The sequence below is a fragment of the Puntigrus tetrazona genome, chromosome 20 (genome assembly GCF_018831695.1).
Source record: "Puntigrus tetrazona isolate hp1 chromosome 20, ASM1883169v1, whole genome shotgun sequence".
Classification (NCBI taxonomy): Eukaryota; Metazoa; Chordata; class Actinopteri; order Cypriniformes; family Cyprinidae; genus Puntigrus; species Puntigrus tetrazona.
Window position 1 is genome coordinate 19,176,571 of NC_056718.1, and position 22,290 is coordinate 19,198,860.

General features: G+C 35.6%; 2 protein-coding genes across 2 annotated transcripts in view; one reads left to right on the plus strand and one right to left on the minus strand.

The window, feature by feature from the left end:
• Nucleotides 1–3,238: 3,238 nt before the first annotated feature.
• The window catches only part of adat2 (adenosine deaminase tRNA specific 2), a 53,009-nt gene continuing 33,957 nt past the window's right edge, over nt 3,239–22,290 (minus strand). The window contains exon 7 of the mRNA XM_043219539.1: nt 3,239–3,356. Coding sequence (XP_043075474.1) covers nt 3,342–3,356 — 15 coding nt within the window. The 3' untranslated portion in view covers nt 3,239–3,341. The remainder of the gene's footprint in view (nt 3,357–22,290) is intronic.
• Nucleotides 3,295–22,290, plus strand: part of aig1 (androgen-induced 1 (H. sapiens)) — a 45,825-nt gene continuing 26,829 nt past the window's right edge. Inside the window, exons 1-3 of the mRNA XM_043219536.1 lie at nt 3,295–3,435; nt 6,758–6,913; nt 12,110–12,211. Coding sequence (XP_043075471.1) covers nt 3,295–3,435; nt 6,758–6,913; nt 12,110–12,211 — 399 coding nt within the window. The remainder of the gene's footprint in view (nt 3,436–6,757; nt 6,914–12,109; nt 12,212–22,290) is intronic.

Below are 22,290 nucleotides of genomic sequence, written 5' to 3' on the forward strand. Positions count from 1 at the left end.
TAGTTATTCTATCATTATTATTATTATTAATGCCAAACCAATAAAAATGACTCTATTGAACTAAACAGATATTTGGAAAAATGTCAGTACCTGGATAGATTGCCCATTAACTTTCATAATATAACTTTTTCCTACTATAGTAGTGAAAGGTGGAGAAGATCTGTCTGGTCACTGACACTCTTCCAAATATCCTCCCTTCTGTTCAGTAGAACAAATAAATTCATACAAATTTGGTACTACTTGAAAATTTGTAAATAATGACAGATTTTCAACTATCCATTTGAGTAGATTGGTTTGTAATATTACAGTCTGCAATATTCATAATAAAATACCTTTCACACAGCTATCCTTATTCAGAACTAATATAATGCCAGACAATCGGCACAATCTTTGAGAGAAGAAAAAAAACATGCAAAGACACATTCAAATGAAACCCTGTGGCTCGTGATGATACATTAATACATTGACATACCACAATATCTGACTCGGTGTGAACGTCCAGCGCTAAACGTGTTGCACTCTGGATTCCTTGTTAACGTCTGTTTGTATGGACCACAATATGTAAGTTTATATGTTTTTTATTGCGTCATGCTCTGGATGTTGTGAGTGAGTCACACATTGTGGTATATTAGAGGTAAAAAAATATATATAAATACCAATTACTTGCACAAAACGTTTTTTTTTCCGTGTCTTAGAACATCAATGTATTGTCATGAGCCGTAGGGTTTCATTTGGATTTGTCTGTGCATGTTTTTTTTTCTCTCAAAGATTGTGTGCCCATTGACTTGCATTATATGACTGACAGACTGCAATGGTTTGAGTTTAATATCTTTGTATGTGTTCTACAGAAGACACAAAGTCACCTATATCTTGGATGTCCTGGTGGTAAGCAAATAAACATTTTAATTTTTGGTTGAACTATCCCTTTAACGCAAACAATCCTAAACAATGCTGGTAAGATTGACAAAATGTCCAAACAACATTTACAACCAGAAGAGGACTTACCTTTGAACAAACTCAAATGTTCGGGCAGCTTCCTCTTGGTACTGCAAATTGAAGACATAATAGGTGAAGAAAACATCAATTCAGATCATCCAGCCTCCAAGTGTGACTTTGTCACCAACAACTGAAAGAGACAACTGTAATGTTTAATGTCCTGAAATGGTATCAAATCTAGGTTATCATAAAATATGCTGCTGCAAATTAATACAGTCCATGACATGGAATGAAAAACAAAACAAAACAAAACAAAACATAAGAACACTTCTTGTTTTAAAGGAACAAGCAAAAATTTAAATTACCCCATAATGTACTCACACCGAAGCCATCCTAAGTGTATATGACTTTCTTCTTTTTACCAACACAGTTAAAAGTTTTTAAACATTTATCCTGGCTCTTCCGAGCTTTTTCAATGCTGATGGATAGTGGCCATGAATTTGATATATATCAGATATCCGCAAGTACTGCATCAGAAAACTAACCCTTACATGATTCTTTTGAAGCAAATCGATGGGTTTTATTTCCAATTTTTTTTTAATGATAAACTCCAATCACTGACTTCCACTGTGTACACCCCATTTCCTTCAAAAGACTTGTATCCTTCAAGTCAACTGGCAGGATGTAGAATATTATCAAGTGTGACTTCTGTCATTTCTGAAACATAGGACAATAAAATCAACAAGAATGAATGTAGACTTTAATGTAAATTTATTACAGTGTTTAAAAGGGAATGTAACCATCTTTCCTTCACTACTAAGACTTTATACAACTTTTAAAAGATGGATTAGGCAGAAGGCTATGAAATCAGACATGTCTGACATTCGCAAATATGTTGCTGCAGGTCTTAGCACACAAGTTGCAAGTTATAATTTTTAAACTACAGTCCACAGACCCCAACAGCAAAATATCATTACCTTACCATTGTAAAACAGACAATATTGAAGCTGCTCTGAAATGGATTGAAGTATTATGTAAACCAAGCAGCCTTAACTTCAATTCACTTTCCAAAAAACCCTAAGACTATTTTTAAATATAGACCAGTCCATCATACAAATAGTTTGAAAAAATCAAGAACAGTCACAAGTACATTTAATTACTTCGCAAAATGTTGCGACATGCTAAATGCTAATGAACAAGCGACCTATAACGTTAACGTTAGGCCTACTGCACTTTGCTGCTTTGTTTACCGTCCTATCAAGTACACAAAGAAATAATAAAAAACTGTAGCTATTAGTACTGTGGTTTGAATATATACCACAAAATAAAACTAATTTTGATCACTTACCTTCATAAACCGACGAGGATAAAAGCACATGCAGTTAAATTTGACGTCGGTCTACATCGACGCTGCCTGGGTCATTCTGCTCCGTGTTCTTACTTCACGTGTAATAAAATAATGTCGATATGATGTTAAAACTCTGTATTTCTGCCGAAGGGAGTCGATCCGTCGTTGTTTTCGAGGGCACTCAATGGCGTTGCACGTGTGACTAGACTATAAAATACTGCATTTTCCCGTGAAACTGAACAGTTGTTTTCGGTAGTTTTTTCTTCTTCACGTGACATGCATCGCCATTTACAGTATTAGACTGTATAAATGAAGAACGGTAAAATGCTGTGCAAAATTCGCCGTATTTTTTTTTTTTTTACAGTATATATATATATATATATATGTATTTTTATACAGAATATTATATATATTTTAGAATCTTCCAAAAACATCAAAAGTAATATTCTCATTATATATATATATATATATATATATATATATATATATATATATATATATATATATATATATATATATATATATGGAAGATTCTAAAACACACACACACACACATTCAGGAGACGTTTCATATGCTCATTAAGGCTGCATTTATTTGATAAAAACAGCCTACAGAAAACAAACCTTAAATTTGATGAAATATTATAGACATTTAAAATAAGTTTTATATATTAATGTTCTTTAAATGTAATTTATTCCTGTAAAGCAAAACAGAATTTTAAAACGTATTTTTGTTAACAAGTAAATTAATTGCATCATTTTTTGAGAGCGGAACAAACGAAGCAAATCCCCCACCCCCGAACCCCGTACTGATGCCGCTCAGCTTCTTGACACACTGAGCATGCGCGACACGCGAGCTGCTCCGCACAGCCAGCGATGCTTGTTACTGTAGCAACGACCTCTCGCGCACATCCGCCGCCTCCGCCAACGTCTCCTCCTCTCCACCTCACAACAGCATCCCTCTGTCAACAGGATATTTCCTGAGACGGAAATACGACGGGGGAAGGAAAATGGCGCTCATCCCATCACAGATCCTCAGAGTAGCGATACTCCTCTCTTATTTTTCCATCCTCTGCAATTACAAAGCCATAGACATGCCCGCGCATCAAACATACGGCGGTAGCTGGAAGTTTCTTACGTTCATAGATTTGGTAAGTGCATGTGCATCGTTCCCATGCATTGCCTGATGTATATTTATCTCCATAATGCATTATATAGACATGCCCCTGTTATGCTGAAATATGCAGTGCAGAGTCCACACGCCAACACAAATACGTCTTACGCCATATTTACCGAGCATTAAACGTTAATCACATGACGTAATGACTTTTTAAAATCTCTAATGGTGATGTCATGCTTTTCATATCTCACATCCTCATTAATAATAAATCTTGCTCTGAAGGCTTGTGCTGAATTAGGAGCAGTTCATAGGAGGACAAATTAAGGGCGCATTTACAGTTTTATATATAAACTGAAGCATCTTTTTCTTTTGTTCTGGCACCATAAGGGACCAGTCTGTTCGAGTAAATGCAGGTCACATTAGGCGCCAGCAACTGCACGCACGCACATACGCATTGACTGTTATGACAGTCTGTGAGCCAATGACTCATGTTTTCCACATAAACAGCCCATTTTCTCCCCCTTTTTCGAACAGTGATTTTTAATAGCAATAAAAGTTGTTTTGTTACACTTCACATTTACACATCTGTTCCAGTGCACTGTTTGCTCTTTTTTTTTTTTTTTTTTCATTCTTGTTTGGGAATAATCTCATGTACAGATATGTTCCGCGCAGATGTGTTTGGATTATTGTGGATGGGGGCTTTTCAAACTTTATGCTGTTTCATAACACTCACGACGGTTTCTCCGAATCCTTAGTACTTATCTGAAACTGTAGTGCGCTTTATTAACATACTGTGCAAACGTTTGGGGTCAGTAAGAGCGTCTATCTGCAAGAATTCATTAAAAAGGGACAGGAAAAGCATTTATACTGATACAAGATGTAAAAATGTACTTTCATGTCTTGCCAAAATAGTCAACTGCACATCAAATTAATGCACAAAAATGGTTATTTTAATGGTAACCTAAAAACAATAATAAAAAAAACTGTGGTGGCAGTTATAGGTTTATTCATAAACATTTTTATCGTCCATAAGCATTTAAAAAAACCTAGATTCGCTTTCACCTAAAACCATAAAGAGATAAGGAAGTGATTTTTCTTTTGCGCTGCTTCGTGTAATAGTATAATGATTAATTACGACAGCGTTTGAGGACCTCATAGCACTGTTACAATGAACCTGGATGATGAGGCCGCGCGAAACTAATATTAGAACAGACGATAAACACATGTCATTTTCAGAGAGGCACATTATCTCATCTTGGCACAAGAAATGCGAGTGCGTCTGGATCAAATACGTGCACTCAACTGATCTACTCCACTGTAGTATTTTTACGTTGATCAACGCTCTCATTGTGTTAACTGTGATTTTAGCCGTTTATGTTTTCATCAGGCTTCGTTAATTATTAAATACCGGGGTTCAGATTTGGCTTTCCATTCTCACAATAGGACACTTGAGGAGCCTGGCATAGAATGGATCTCTCGGTGTCATACATAAAGTGCCTGGTCAAGTGTGGCCGAAAGCTTTCAGTAATCTGACAATGAGATACCCGTGGATTAATTAGCAGAGTTTAATTAGCACAGATGCACAGGTTTTCTGAGTGCGTATCATTACTGTGATGAAAGGCAGCCTATATTTTTGTGAGAGCAGTTGCTATTTTGCAAACGCGTTGTAACTTTAATTACGAAATCTTTGATTTTAAGACAAATAGGGTTGGAAAAAGTCTGAAATGGTCTATGTATTATGAATGCATTGTGCATTGTTTTATGACTTTCATTTTTATCAAGAATTCTAAATGTTATTACCTTAATTTTCTGGCTGTCTTGCAAGCCATTACTTCTGCAGTGTACTGTAGCGGTCTGTTGTTTGATAAGAACTGAGGTTTCCCAGTCCAATTATTATTATTCCCAGCCTCAAACAAGCAATTCACTAGATTTCATGGAGACTTCAATCTCAGTCCAGGAATCCTTGCGGTTGTTTATAAGCACAAAATAAGACTTTGTATAGCAAATAAATGATTTTATGCCTCTATTGGCTTCATGTCTTTGCTCCGTGGCTGTTTTTTAACTCTTAAATCATACGAGAAAAGGAAGAACGACCATTTTTAGCTCGGCTAAAGCAAAGATTAAAAGCAGTAGTGAGGGTAGAGTAAGAAAAATACATCATTTTAAATACATCAATTTAAGACTTTTCCAATAAAAAATTGGTTTTGGACAAATCGAATATTTATATGAAGCCGTAGCAGGGCTTCTCCTGTCTTTAGACACCAGGAAACAAATTTAGGAGCAGAAAGATAATGAGGAATGAAATATTAAAGAGTGCATTAATGGGAGACTTTTTTGCGTGCTGGATATCTGTGGAGGAGATATAATAAAGAAACCCTCATAATTCCATAATGTCTTTCCATCTTAAATTAATGTCAAAGCAATCTCCTAACACTCTCATCACGAATGTTCGCTAATGGAAAATGGGCTAAAAAAAAAGACATATTAGCTTAAGACGAGAAATAGGTTATGGAGGAAAGGTTGTGTATTAAATTATTCCAATAGCAGTTTTCGTGCAGCCTGTCACGCATTGTAACATTTTAAAGCTTGTCAACTGTATCTGCATATTGTTCTGTTTCCTGTGATGTGAGTTTGTTTGCTCTTGGAAAATGATAGTGCTTAGAAATACTCATATTCTATTTTGAGACAACCAAAGATGAATGCATGACTTTCATCAAGTCTCCCTTCAACTCTCCCTTATGTTCCTTTTATAAAACATCTTTGATTTACATGTCAGAGAGAGGCCTTCCAAAAAAACACACACACACACACACACACACACACACATTGTATCATTTGTTTATTTATAACAAAAATTGACCAAGCTACAGTTTTTGTTTTGCCTGCTCTTTTCGGTTAGGGCTTAAAGGCATATTTAACCGAAAAAATTTTAATTTGTAAAAAATGTATGTACTCTCAGGCCATCCATAATGTAGATGAGTTTGTTCCTTCAGCAGGAAATTTAGCATTACATCATTTGCTCAAGAGTGGATTCTCTGCAGTGAATGGGTGCCGTCAGAATGAGAGTTCAAACTACTGATAAAACCATTATAATAGTCCACAAGTAATCCACATATCAGTTGTATATACTAATCTGTCACATTTTGAACTCTGATGGCTAATATCGTAAAACATATACTGTGAAATATTGTTACAATTTAAAATAAATGTAATTTATAATTTATTTAAAGTCAATATATAGCATATTTTTCTTAAAAGTTGCATTTACAAATCTTATGGGACATGTGACCCATTTCTTCTCTGTATATTACATTACCTTTTCCTAACCAGTATGTTATGATTCCCTTTGTCAGGTTATTCAGGCGGTGTTCTTTGGAGTGTGTGTCCTGACTGACCTCTCAAGCCTTTTGACAAAAGGCAGTGCCAGTATGGAGCAAGAGAGACAGTTAAGGAAGCTGATTAGCTTACGAGACTGGATGATGGCTGTCCTGGCCTTTCCTGTTGGTGCGGTATGTATAAACCACCAATCAGATTTCTTGTTTTGCATATGTACACCGTCTGAGATCTATAAAAAATACTCTTTATTTTAGAAAGTTGGATCTACATCTGGAGACTGTAAGCAGTGCTGCTGGCTCAATGAGGATATGTTGATGTTCAGATAAAATCAATGTTAAAATCAACATTGAAACTGAATAAAAACACCAATATGGCCAATTCTTAAAGTGAGAGCATGAAGTGATCCAAATGATTACTTTGCAAAGAAATCTAGAGTTCAAAATGAAGTTTGGAAGCGTTTCAGCTTTTGTATAAGTATGCAAACATTGCATTTTTTTTGCATACACAAAATCTGCAAAAGTCATTGGCTGCTGGCTGTGACTTACGGTGCGTTTAGTTTAAAGTGTGTGAACCTACCATAAACTCTCTGAGCCATCAAGTTCCATTGTTAATGTGTGGGAAAGAAAAAAAACAGTACAGTAACGGTACATGAATGCAATACTTTGTCTGAAGCTGCCGTCCCCTCCCACACATGTCATTGACATTAAGATGTCTGAAACCACAGAAAAACAGAGGAGACTATTCAAAACTCGTTTCAAGCAATCATTCAGTGGATCTAAGAAAGGAGGGTTGTGTATAAAGCCTATTTGTAGAGGGTGCCAAAGGTAAAATACAACTTCCTGACCAATGGTTTAATATTTTTGCAACTTTGCAGATTCATACATTTGTGGACATCGATCAGTAGTGTACAGTATATTTTTGACATTTTTTAAAACTCACGTAGCTGAATATATTTATATTTGTAAATTACAGTTTTATATTTAAATATATTTCAAGAAAAATGGCACATGATCCTACAGAAATGACTAATATGCTGATTTAGCCTACCTCTCAAGACACCTTTTATTATTGTCAATGTCAAAAACAGTTGCTTAATGTTTTCTTTTTGTGAGAGCATGGCATCTGTTTGAAATAGAAATCTTTTTTTTACATTATAAACGTTTTACTGTCACTTTAAATTAATTTAATGTGTCTATATTGTGCGTCTCAGTTCAAAAGGTTAGTGTTTCTTGTCTTTGCAGGGCAGAATAGACGCTAGGTGCCTTTAGATCTGTATTTAAACCATCAAAACACTGAATCATCTGATTCTTTAAAAAGGTACAATAGGTGAACCGATGGTAAATGCATGAGCCTGCAGGTCTGGTCAGACAGCATCTGTATTCTCTTAGCATATACCGCTATATCTGGCCACATTCACACATGCTGCTTTGCATAAAGGGACTACAGACACCAATACGCATTGTCTTAAATGCAGAGCCTATTTGTTTTGCAAATGCCCAGTCATCTATCTGGCACTGCCGCAAAACCATCTATGCAATAAAATCCTGCCCTGTGAAGTGAAGCAGGAAACGCTATGTTGTTTCTGTTTTGTGTGTGTGTCCGCGCTGACCATCAGATAATTGTATGGAAAATATTTAAATTTTGATCACAAATGTCTCGCTTTGTCTCTGGCTGGCTAAAGAGCTTTTAATATTGCATGGCACAATGTTAGTAGGGAGTTTAAGATGTCAGATGACAGTGTCAAAGTGACTTAAACCTTAAGTGGAAAGAAAATTGACTCTTCTCATTACATTTTAATGAAAGAAACAGGCATTCCACTTACATTGTAAAGAACCACTAATTATAAATACCTAATATGACTAAAATGGCTAAATAATAAATAAAGCAGGGCATAAAAGTGCAAAATTAATTCCAGAGTGCAAATAAACTATAGGTCAAATTTTGAGAATATAAGAGTTAATGCTCACATGGCTGCATTTATTTGATCAATTTATTCTTGCATGAGAATGTTACAATGATTTCTAGTCATGTGACACCGAAGTAATTGCAGCAAAAAAAAAATCTGTAAAAATGAATAACAATAGATAAGTATTAAATTAAGTATTGTATTTTTAAATATATTAATATTTCAAATATACATAAAGATACTGTTTTGACCATTGCATCATTCTGTGGGTATTTGTAGGTTGTAGATTCACAGCGGGACTTAACGAGATGGCAGACAGAGGAGGCTTCCTTGTTAGCTTGTAAAAAACTTAGCAGCCAGACAGCCATGATACAAACACAAAATAGATGCTTGACTTGGCCCCGGCCCTCAGTCTAAGAGCTGGGCATGAGGCTCAGCTTACAGCCATCACAATGAGCATCATTAGGGCTGACGTTAATATTGGGAAACAGGCTCTGCTGCATTTGAGTGAAATGCATACTTTGTTAGCCTTAGCCTAGGTAATTTCCTGGCACCTATTAGTGGTATATGTGACCGGCTGATATTCACCCTTCTGCATTGTGCACTCGGTACAATGGGGCCAAATTTTGTGCCATCTTCTTAAAGGAATAGTTCACAAAAAATAAAAAAAAATAAAAAACTTTGCTGAAAATTAAATTAACTTCATGCCATCTAAGATGTAAAAGACAAAACATATTTAGAGAAATGTAAAAAAGTGAGCAAATAGAGTCCAAAAAAAACCGAGTAATTATAATTCACAAGTAATCCACGGGACTCCAGTCAATCAGTTCTTGTAGAGGGAAACGCTGAATGTTTATAATAAACAAATCCATCATTAAAGCTATCCTTAATTAACTTCCTTAAACTGTTTCTTCTGGTCATAACAACACTTCCTCCAGTGAACAAGGCAATCCCTGTTGTTATCTCATATTGAAATACATCAGCATATTTGTTTAGAACTGATCTATGCACATTTCTTTCCTGAGTCAGACTAGGCCACATTTTACTTGTTTTTTTACAAGAATGCAGCGTTTTACTTCCCAAGACATTAACTGACGGACTAGAGTTGTATTTATTTATCGAACGACCTTAGTCTATCCACAGTATTTTGCAATGCAGAAGAAAGCAGTTTTCTGTGAATGTGACTTCTGATTCATTAGTTGCTATAAGTAAACTAAAACGATTTTTAATTACAAACCAGTGTGTTTATGATAAAAATATAATGCATTAAAATTATAACAAACACCAGATTGCAATATCAAGCTGCGTGATAAGGCTGTTTTTGTACAGCTAAAATAACTGGAGGTGATGACATGGGAAGGCTTGCACATTCAAGAAACAAATGGCCACATCCTCTTTATGTTAAAATAAGGTGGAAACAGTATGTCAGGCCTAGGGATGGAGCCTCTAGCTAGCTTGGCTGAATAATAGAGAAGGAGCTTGTTATGTGGTTTATCCAAAGTGCCCAATGAGAACGGGCAAATCCAAATAAACCACCTGTCCGGCAATGAACTTATGTAACCTACGCTTTCAAGATGAAGCCTGACGTTTACTTGAAATATGCTTCAAAAGCACAACAGTTCCCTTTCACAAGGCCTATCCTCACAGTGCCGCCCGTTTATTTGGGTACGGCGACCATCATCCAAGCTCTTACTGGAAACAAGAATCCTGCAAAATAATCGGAGACACCCAAACCAAACAGAAATCTGTCACGCCCATAAATGAGGCCCATTAATGCAAATACGTTTGAGCAGTTCAGGATTATAGCAAGGGAAGTGAAATTCCTCCTCGGAGAGCCTGGGACTTCAAACGCTCTTTCACAAGGCCTGCATGCTCCACACCAACGTGCCTGTTTTTAACAGCTTGTGTGATGTCCTCATCATCTTAACACTGTCCTTTTTCACAGAAGGCATCTGTAGCTCCAAGTAAGTGTTGGATAAAAGCAAGAAAAAAAGAAGTCAGCTCTTAGGGATTAATTATGGTACGCTGATATGAAAATATGAGCTCTGTGTGTTGGTTCGCTCTGCTCATGGCTGGTTTTAGTGCTTGTCATGGTTTTGCGCAGAGATTGTGTCCTGTAGATGAGGGAATCAAAGAGGATATTAGACAAGTTAGACTTTTTGGTATAATGAGATGTGCTGGCATGAGGCAGTCTACCAGAAGACCTGCTGGGAGTCTGGGGGTGAGGAATGGGCTCAATTTGAAATCATGGCAGGGAGTGAGAGGTCTTAAAACGTTATGAAGTCTCTGAAGATAAAATGTAGTTGCAGTTTCCTCATTTTAGATAATTATGGACAGAAAAGTCCAGAATTGAGATGGTTGGCACATGATAACATACAAGAATCATTTACTATTCTAATGCTTGTTTTGTGCTGAATCATATAATCATTGGGAAAAAGGTTTTTAGCTATAAAGCTGACGAGAACAGAAATGGTTAGCATTGACCATTTTGCTGCAATATTTATCCAGCACTATGGGTTTTAAGTGCAGATGACAACACTGTCAAAACAATCCCTGTTCACACACATCTATGAATGCTGTATTGTGCATGCCAGGCCAGTAGTTGGCGATATGACAACTTGCCTGCGCACCAGTGTTGCCGAATGGAACTAAGCTACTTTAACACTGTTAAAGTGAGTTGTTTTTCAAGTTGGTGGGCTGAAGTGACCCCAAAAACATAATATTTAGGTTCTGAAATGCAGACCAAAAAAATTTGTTTGCAAGTTTGCAACTGTGCTAGTTTTGGGCTATTTGTGTAGGTATTGGGTGGGTTTTGTTGTGAAAATCTGGCGATCCTGTTGCACACGTACCTGTGGACTGAACATGTAACATGCATGTGCATGACATCACCATCTGTAATTAGACCATGCTGATTTAGTCTGGCCAGAGGAGAACCGGCCCCCAAACTGCGCAAGGGTTTTTCCCGAAATTTTTTTTTTTTCTCTATTTCTGTCGCCAATGGTGTTTTGGCTTATTGCCAATGCCGCCTTTGGCTTGCTTAGTTGAGGACACACTTTGAAACATGAAAGCTTGCATTTTCAGACTCCCAAAATACTGTTGTTGTTGTGGTGTAAATCAACACTTAAGACATGAAAAATATTGAGTTGTTAGCTGAAAATGATGTCATATAATATCTTCTTGTATTTGCAGCATTATTTAAAAAAAAAAAAAAACAAGGCACAAAAAATATAAAGCGGAAAACTGTTCACACACAGTTGTGGATATACACATTTTTTTGTATCACACATATTCTACACACATTGGATTAATAATAAAGAAATACTTTTAAAAAGTTACCATAAAAATAAAAATGTATATTAAGCGATATGAAATATGGTGACAGAATGTTTTTTTGCTTGTTTTTGTTTATGATTGGACGATTCCTTATCAGTATTTTCTTTTTTTTTTTTTTTTTGGTTTGCAGTTTGTGGTGACAATGTTCTGGACGCTTTACGTGTATGACAGAGATTTGGTATATCCAAGACTCCTGGACAACTTTATACCTCAGTGGCTAAACCACGGCATGGTAAGTGGAAAATTGCTTTCTTTTCTTTCTAGAAACTACAAGACTGTAAAATATATTTGTCAGTTTCAAATGACTGACATTACAAATGTCTTTCTAAATGAACAATGGCATTATAAGTCATATAGAGAGAGAGCAAGAAAGAAAGAAAGAAAGAAAAGAAGAAAGAGAAAGAGAGAAATCCCTCTAAGGCAGGTGCAAAAGAAAAAGCACATTTTGTTCTTTTTTCTTGAGCCACATTGACGTCAGATGTAAAATGCTAGTCATTGTGCAAACGTTCATTTCAATCAGGAGGAACAAAAGCTTCAAGGTGGGGTCCAAGTGGCAGGTCTTGTTTTTTTGACAGGTGAATGTGATGTTAAGCGTGACGGCATTTTTAGCCGGTGTGTTATTCCAGTAGCAAATCCGCAGAAGTGACACTATTTGTAAAAGACGGCAAGAATGTTTACTTCAACATATTGTCACAAATTCAGCATTAACGGATCTTCAGAAGTGAAAAGACTTCACTGCAATTAGTCTAAAGGAGTCTCTACAAGAGATATTTAATAACCTAAACGCTTCCATATTGAATCCTTCGTTAATCTGCTCAAGTGGCCTCAACGAAAGAGGTTTTGGGACCTAGAGGCTTCTGATAGATTGATAGGAAATACAATTCAGAATGAGTCTATTACTGGGAATGTGGTTGGATGTCTCAGTCGTCGCTAATCACAGGATGTATTCGGTTGACTTGGGTATAGCCCGGGGCCAATGACAACACACGTAGCGGTTGCTAGGGAAACATGTCTCGGTTATTAATCAACATGAATGTAACCTTTGAGCCTAATCAGAAATTGTCTCTATCTTTAATGTGCAGTGGCATTATGAAATCACATGCAATTGGATTTTCTGCAGGGTTTTAAAACCTTTGAACATTTGTCAGTAATGCGCATTAGACTGTACGTGATTTTTAGTTTTGGTTTATAGGCATGTGCTAAAAATGCACATTTAATTTCTTGACGTTTCTGTAGTGATTTTGGTGCTGCTTTGACCCAAAAACGAGTCAAAATCAATGCTAACAATAAAGGCTATGATTATTAATCGCAAGGATGGTAAGGTGATCAAAAATATTCAACCCCATATTCACACTACGGGCTGTGCAAAAACTACATTTAGTTGATCAACCATAATTCAAGGTAGAAGAAAGTGCTCGTTCCTGCTGTGGAGAGTGGTTTTCTCCAGCCAGTGAAGGAGCAGAGGTCTTGTGATCTAAATACAGTTGTGCTGCTGAGGACTGACCCACGGGAGAGATCTACCTTCCAGCTGAGAACAATTTGTGCTATGCAGAAAGTTCCAGAGTATCCCGCCTGTGACTGAAAGGGGTTACTCCATTGTAAATATTTTGAAGCATTCCATGGTACCACGTTTGTTTGTTTACCCATGCTGCTATGGCAACTGTCTTCTGTTCTCTGGCTGCTCTGACAAAGAAACAGTGACTAAGCCTTGTTACTGTTAGGCGCAAAGTCAAGCCTGAGCTGTGGTCTGAGCATTTATACTAGAGATTAATAATGTCACAGATATGTATAAACAATAACAATAATAGCAGTACATTTTCTTTAAAATTATGCAATTCATTTAATAACTAAAAATAAAAGTATAATAAATAGATATGAAAAAACATTTAACAAATATATGTTAATTTATTAACTAAAATTATAACAATACAATTATGAAAAATAACTTAATATATTTAAAATTAAGACTATTCAGCAACTGCCATAAATAGTAATAATAATAATATTTATATTTGTTTCTTTAAATTATGAAAGCAATGTATATAAATTCACATAAATTATAACAATAATATTATGATATTAACAAATAGATATTTTAAATGTGGGAATTAGGGAATAAAGGCCATTAACACTGCAAGACAATATAATAATAATAATTATTATTATTATCATTTAAATATTATAATGAAAATATTATTATATTTATATTTAAAAATAACATTAAATGTACTACGATTATGTCTTTATTGTAGCCTAATTATCAAGTTTTTGTGTTAAAAAAGCAAAAATCTTTCTTAGTGTAAAATATTTTATCCCATGCACCTGTCAGTGAAACACCCACAGCAGGGCATTTCTGAATCCTTTAAACCTTGCACTGAAAGATAGAGAAGCTGTTTTTCACAGCTTCCTAGAAATTAGTCCACAACAAACTATAACAGCGCCGGACAACTGTTCCTTTTAAGTTATTTCATTTGAATACACTAGACTTATTTATATTTCTGCTGGTGCATGCGGCTCATAGCTACAAAAGTCCTTTGAAACTTTCAGGGACTCTCTAGATATATGCAGACACATGCAAATATTTGCAAATATTAATCACATCACTAGAATTTAAAAACTTTGTCTCCGTAAGTGCAGACAGAAATAAGACAACAAAAAAACAGAAATAAGACAACAAAAAATACTATTTTCCCTCGACTGACAAGGGAAAGGACATTTTCCCTGTTTTTGAAGCTGTCAGCAGCGTTGCTGTATATTTGGCAAGCCTGTCAAGACTCATAATGTGGTGATAACAATCAAAACAGAGCCACTTCAATAAGACTTAAAGAAACCGCTGTTAAACTTTCAAGGCATCATCGGGAGGCGGTTTACCTGCGTCAAAGTATCTGTGACAATAATCCCGTCTCCGCTTTGTAATTACTCCGCTGCAGAGAGAGAGGCCTGTCAGAAGAGCGTTGCGCTGCTCTAATGTTAATGCCAGTGGCCTCCTGCTGAGCAGCCCCTACGTTCAAACGCAAGCCGCAAATAAACATCTTACACCTGCTTAGAAAAGACACCACAGCTGTACATCTCGAAATAAAAGTAGAAAAAAAGACCCAGAGAGGCCGACTTCCCAAGTAAGGGAAGTAAGGTATTTTCTGCAGTAGAACACCCAGTCTGAGCGTTTAACTTTCCTTATATATAATTCAGGAGGTAGCTTTTAAACGATACAGGTCATTGTGCACGGGGGCTTTAATGACTGATTACCTGTGGTAAACAACCCTCCGTCGCTCCTTTATTCACCCTGCTAATTGTTCTGGGGAAACAAACACAGCAATCGCTTTCCACAGAGTGACCTTGAACGCACTTATTAAAGGGGTCATTGATGCGATTGCAATTTGCGATTGCAATGCGATTTTCCGTTCTCTTTGGAGTGTTACAAGCTGTTAAGTGCTTAGACAAGACCCCCAGAGTTGCAAAGACTAAAACCATTCTGATATTCTTTATAAAAGTTACGACTTGTCCCCCCAAACAACTCGTTTAAAGACGCCCCCATTTTCTACGACACAGAGTGGGTTTATTTTTAAACACACCTCCCAAATGTTTATACAAAGAAAGAAAGAAAGAAAGAAGGCGGAGCTATTATTCTCGCTGTTGTGTTGCTGCCAGCGCCATGTTCAGAAGACGCTGTGTTCCGTTTAGAAACTACTTTGTTTGTGCTTCCGAAAAAGAACGCAACTAGAAATCAGCGTTTAAGTTGTATTTACAACACCGTTCCAGAACAGTTCAACTCAAATATTGAAACTGTTTCCTGAACACGCAAAGCAGCCTATGCTGGCTGTGCACAGAGACTATAAAGTGAGGCTGTTTCAACTTTGCAAGAACAGTCTGGCGCTTCTTGTTTCCCAAATCACAAACGCTCAAAGTCATTGTAATCAGTAACTATGTCCCCACTGGATGCAATAAACGTCTCATTTGTAATTTGCTTTTATTGTTTTTTTTTTCATAGCGCTGGGACACAGCATCACGTTGGTAAGGGGCATAACTTTTCCGTCAGATGCTTGCAGTATTCGGCGAACCACAATGCACTGAATAGCTGGCCAATCAGAGCCCGCCTCGCTTTTTAGAACGATGAGCTTTGTATAAATCGACCCACTTTAGGGAGGCGGGGCTTTGAGGAGAAACAATATTGTACAGTATGTGGACAATAATGTGTTTTTTGAAACTTATACTGCACAAACACATTGCATTACACCAAATGGACAAAAACAGAGAAAGAATCTTACGGAAGTATCCTATTTAACTAAAAGTCGGTAATGGCCTCATTTTGGCCTGTGAGGAAAAACTCACACTGAGAGGAAGCAGAAACGGTCTCTCAACCTGTCTGTGGCATTTCACTGCTGGATTTGTGGGATGTTGTTTAGAGTGGAAAATAGCTGTGCCCACAGGCCAATCTAAAGAGTGCTCTCCTCCGAAAATTGTCTTTAACTGTACGCTCCTGCTGCGACTACCAGTGTGTTCAGACTGTGGGGATAAGTGTTTCACCATTTACAGTAATAAGAATCCATCCTCCGAGCGAGAGGAGAAATACATCCATGCGACTGAAATCGATCAATGTCAGCGTCCGTGGCTGTGCTAAACTGATCCGGGCTGCTGATGCACTCCAGTGGTGTTTTCTCTGCATCTAATAACATGTTGGGTTTGCAACTGTCAGAGGAACCTCAGACAGACTAGTTTCTGCTTTACCAACAGTATTACCCAGACCATCTTTAGGATACTGAGAGGATAAGAACCAGGCGTCAGAGCATATTTACACTTTCATTAAAAAAACTAACAAATAATGCATCGTGTATGAAATCCGGTACATTACAGTTTAATAGTATAAAGTGACCACACACACACACACACACACACACACACACACACACACACACACACACACTCACACACTCACACACTCACATATATATATATATATATATATATATATATATATATATATATATATATATATATATATTCATTTATAGGAAAATTTAATTTATTTAGTTTATTTATTTGTTTAGTCTTTTTCTCATTTATGCGTTTTCATTGTTACTTTAAATGTTAATGTTCTAGCTGGAATACTTTTGATATATTTAATAATATAATATATTTACATATTTATAAAATAACTTTAACTTTAAATAATTTGGCAAAATACTACAAATTATTAAATAGAACTAAATATGAAACTAGAAAATATCAACTGTGCTGAAAGATTCTCGAACTGTAAACTCTTTTTTAAATGATACAAGCTAACAAATTATCTTTGGCAGCCCTAAATAAAATAAATAAATTGCATTTCTATAGAAAATAAAATACAATAACAGAGCAAAAATGTAAAAATCACATTAAAACGAATAAATGCGATATATAAAAGGCAAAGTCCCCAAATTTTGTCATCAGTTATACAGTACACCCTCACATAATTCTCAACCTCTGAGAAAGATATAATAGATATAAGAAAATATAATCTTCTGGAAAAGGAAACAAAGGAAAAGAAACTGAAAATATACTTTTTTTGTCCAAACCAATTCAGTGGAGTAAATGATGATAAAATACACCTAAATTCAGTATTATTCAGTAAATTCTGGCTCAGCACTCATAAACTGGATACAAACTACCCATCAATTATCATACTGGCCAAGTATACAAACCAAAAGGCCTGTCTGAATACTAAAAATTACAATTTATGTAAGCTAGTAATCACCTACAGTGCCCAGACCCTGATTCATAAGCGTATTATTGAATTATTAGTATTAGTCTCTATAAAGGCAAAAGTACGTCAGGCTGTTGACAGATTGCCATCTGGTGGTCATTGCCAACTTGGGTACTGGTCGTATACAATCTCAGACTGTAATTCCCCAGATTGCTGCAAGATGCAGAATCATTTTAATGACATGTTAAAACAAGGCTCCCCTTCATTATGGCTGTTGAGGTTTCCCTGCAAAATCTTTTGTCCCGTGGCTTGCCATTCCTTGTATGCAGCGAAGTAAAGTGAAGCAAAATAAATCATCATTTTTGTGGTGTTTTCCACAGTGGAGTGCCACCGTCATCTTCCATAGAACATTTACCCACGGATTCTTTCATGCATGCATCGCGGAGGACGCCTACTTTGATCTTATATCAGCCTGGCCGAGAAACACAAAGCGGCTCAGTATTGTTGCAGAGAGCGTAGTACAGTCAGCGGTTGCGCTGGTAAACATAAGGGAGAGGTCAGTGGTGTTATTGTTAACAAAAAAACATTCTGTTGAAATAAAGGGGGGTATTGAATGACTTTAATACTAACTAAAATAACTAACAATTTATTTTAATGTTAGTTTTGGATATACTATATATTTTTAAATAAAACTAGAAACTTTTACATAAATGTAATTACACTGTTATTTAAATAAAAACAGATATTATATATATTATATTTCATTTTCATTTTATTTAAACTTTGGCAGGCCTAATAAACTAAAACAAAGTACTAAAATGAAAACTAAACACTTCAAATTAAACTATTATAACACACATTATTAATAAAATGAATTAATGAAATTAAATTATAAATAATTAATACAATATAATTACAATTATTTTAGCTTAAAAATTCCACCAGATACTATGGAAGCCTGTTTCTGCCAAATAAGAAAAACACTTTATTTCAAAATTATGAATAATCTCATGCAAATGTAATTAATTCTAAGTTTCTATCTTGCAATTCAGTTTTTTTCTGCAACAGAATAAAATATAAAAAATGTAATTGCAACTTTTTATAAGAATTTGGACAATTTTCTTGCTGTTGAGGTATAATTTGTATCTAATAGTTATATTTTGCATGTAAAATATAATTATGACCTTTTTCTCTAATATATCAAAAAATTCGGACTCACAATCACATGGTTTTTTTCACAGAATTGGAAGAAAAACACAAAAATTGTGAGTCATGAACTCAAAAAAACTGAATGATGAGATGTAAAGTGTCCATAACCTTTTTATATTTTTTATTTGGCGATGGTGGAAACAAGCTTTTATAAGGTACCAATAAAGATAGACTGTATCTGTGTAAACAAAAGCTGCATTGCTCAATAGTGCGTGTTAAAACACTAAAAAAAAGCCTATCAACATGACAGCATCTCTGTAAATTCCCCTCGTTTGTGATATAACCATGTATGCCGTGCGGCATTATGGAGCGTCTGCTCTTGTTTTCTCTGTCATTGTGCTGTGGTGTTAGCGTTATCTTTTTGCTTGGCAACCACTTCACTCACTAAAGCTCCAGATTGACAGGAGGGATCTGCTTGTTTTGTCTGGCAAGCCTCCAGCCACTTACAGAGGACATAATGTCCTGCGATCTTATGCAATGACGGTCTGTTGCAAGTAACCCGGCACAGTGAAGTCAAACAAACCGTAATATCCTGATGTTTTATCAAAGACCTGTTATGTTTTGTTCGAAAACCAAAAAGACACGTCGCATCTAAAGGCTTTGACATCTTAAGCTGGATTTTCGCAAATGCAATTTGATTATATCTGATTACAATGGTCAGGTTCTAATGCGTTATGGATTAAATTAAAGCGAGCTGTGATGGAGAGCAAATTAAACCGGGATCAGTGCTCTGCATTAGCGTGTTGAGGGACAAATTAAGCCTAGATCAGCATCCTGTCATGTGACGGGCCAAAGAGCAGCTACCAAACCAACACGCTTCTTGGCTCAGGGAAATAAAAAGCCCCATCATGTATCTACGCTTGCCAGAGAGCATCCCTGCAGCTGTGCCAGGCCTTCTGAGCCAAAATAGCCTGTCATAACAAGAGATCATCTCCCCTAGAGACTGCCAGCAGAATCCAGCGTTGTTGTTTTTTTTTTTTCGTTCGAACGCAAACACACAACTGCCCCTTATCAAGCAGGCAGAAGAAGAAAAAAAAACTGTGAGATTAATTCTACGAATTGTTCTGACCGCACATCAGGAATAAATAATTACAAATTGATTTATTTATTTTTTGGTACTGCATATTTTTAACAAGGAAATAAAGAGGCTGGATTTAGGGCTATTATACTTAACTAAAACTAAAATTTAATTAAATAAACTATATAGACAAATTCTAAATAAATAATGAGGACGAAAACACAAAACAAAATGAGTAAGGTTAACAAAAATTTACATGAAAATGGAAAAACTAAAATAAAACATTCAAATAATTGTTATTATTTATTACAATGAATTATTCAAAGCCATATTAGTATTTCAAACAAAATGTGCAATATCCCTATATTTAAGTCAACATCTTAAGAAGTTTTTTTGTTATATAATTCTCCATCTACATGGAATTATTTGCTTGATTAGATACCTATTAGAAATGGTTTAAATGATGCTGGCCATGTCCTCTTTAAGATAGCTGTTGTTGACGGCAATGTGGCCAAATTAGCAAGATGTTAAACATTTTAAAGAGTCGTCTCTGTTTTTGCAAGTTATCTTATCTATATATCTATATATATTTATAGGCACAGTCTAAGTAGCTACATTAACTAGGTTTGCATTTCACAGCAGGTTGTATTCTGTATATAACGCTGCAGATTTTGAATCTCTGTCAGCAGATTTGTGTATCCCACTGAGACCTGTAAAAATAGCAGGTGAATTAGAAATGTTGTATGTATTTAAGATTGGATCATCAGTTTTATACTGCTTATCTGATACATAGACAGTTTTCATGCAACAAAAATCATGTTATTTAAATCTAATATAATATGATATAATTGTCACGGGTGTGATAGGCAGGAGAGCAAACAACGCGTATAAATGAAAATAAAGTATTTAATCCACATTCGGGGATGAAAGTAAACGATATACATACAGGCAGGAAGATATACGGAACAAAATCACACGCAACTATGGGCGAGATCGGACAAACGGAACTGAAAACACAGGACTTAAGTACACAGGGTAATTAACAGGACACAGCTGAAGACGATAGACAATTAACATGAACTAAAGGCAGGGCACACAGAGCACATGGCACACGACAAAAACATAAACAAAGAGTCCAGAGACGTGACAATAATATTATTGTGATTAAGCACATCAAAAATAAAACATTTTGATAAAAGAATGTGTGTGTACAGCATATATTTTTATAAATATTTACATGTATTTAAATATTTATATTACTAAAATGTATATTATATATATATATTTAATATATAAATGTAACATATATTGTTTTCAATATATACATGCATACCATGTAAAAAATTTTTTTGAATGCGATTAATGACAGGACTAAATCTAAAATAATTGGAAATTCATTTAATATAATATTATATATATATATATATATATATATATATATATATATATATATATATATATATATATATATATAATTTATATATCTTTTCTTTTTTGCATTGATTTTATTCAATAAATAAATGACAACATTGATTTTCAAGCAAACGTTAACACTGAGAATCAAAAAGCTTACAGCAAGAAAAAAAAACTTTAAAGCAACATGACATAGTTTAGAGAGGAACTGAACTAAATTTAGCATGGTTTATGCTTAAAAAAAAAAGAAAAAAAAGGTAACAACTACTTGCAACAACTTACTTAATTTTTCTTACCCCATTGCTTGAAGCATAAAACTAAAGCTATCTACATAAATATCATGCACTTATATTCAAATTATTTTGGCTTGAGACGAGCTAGTAATTACACTACAGATCATAAAGTCCCTGTAAAATCATCAGCGGAGGCCTCCCATTGACCTTTCTGAGTAAAAGCAGACATTTCGGTCAGCGGTGAATTGTTTCAGATATTCATCCGTGCACGTGCGTATCTTCAGGGTGAAGCGGGACGTTTCAGCTGACAGTCAGTCAGTGTGATCCAACGTGGTCTGAGCGGAGGAAACAGATGTGCTTTTCCACAAAGATCAAGAGACAGATTGGGTTTTCACAGAGCAAACCCAAATTCTTCAACAACTGGTGCAAAGAGGCAAAAAAACGACTATGTTCAATGATATTGATTCTCTACGGGAAAATAATCTTTTGAAGTGTTTTCTGTTCAGCTATTTCCTCTGGTTTTCTTAAGTGCTTGGGGATTACTTTATAAAGATCAATAATTGCAGTTCCATTTTTCTAGACGTTAATATTTCAGGGTTCGGCGGTGTACGATGTCACGCTCGCGCTCATGATTGAGTTGCCATGTTGAGCCTGGAAAAGTTACTAGGTGAAGTTCTTTTCATCCAAACCCGTCATTAAAACGAGCGCATAGCTGGCTCGCTAGCTCATCCTTAACAACTGGGAAAATATTTACCCAT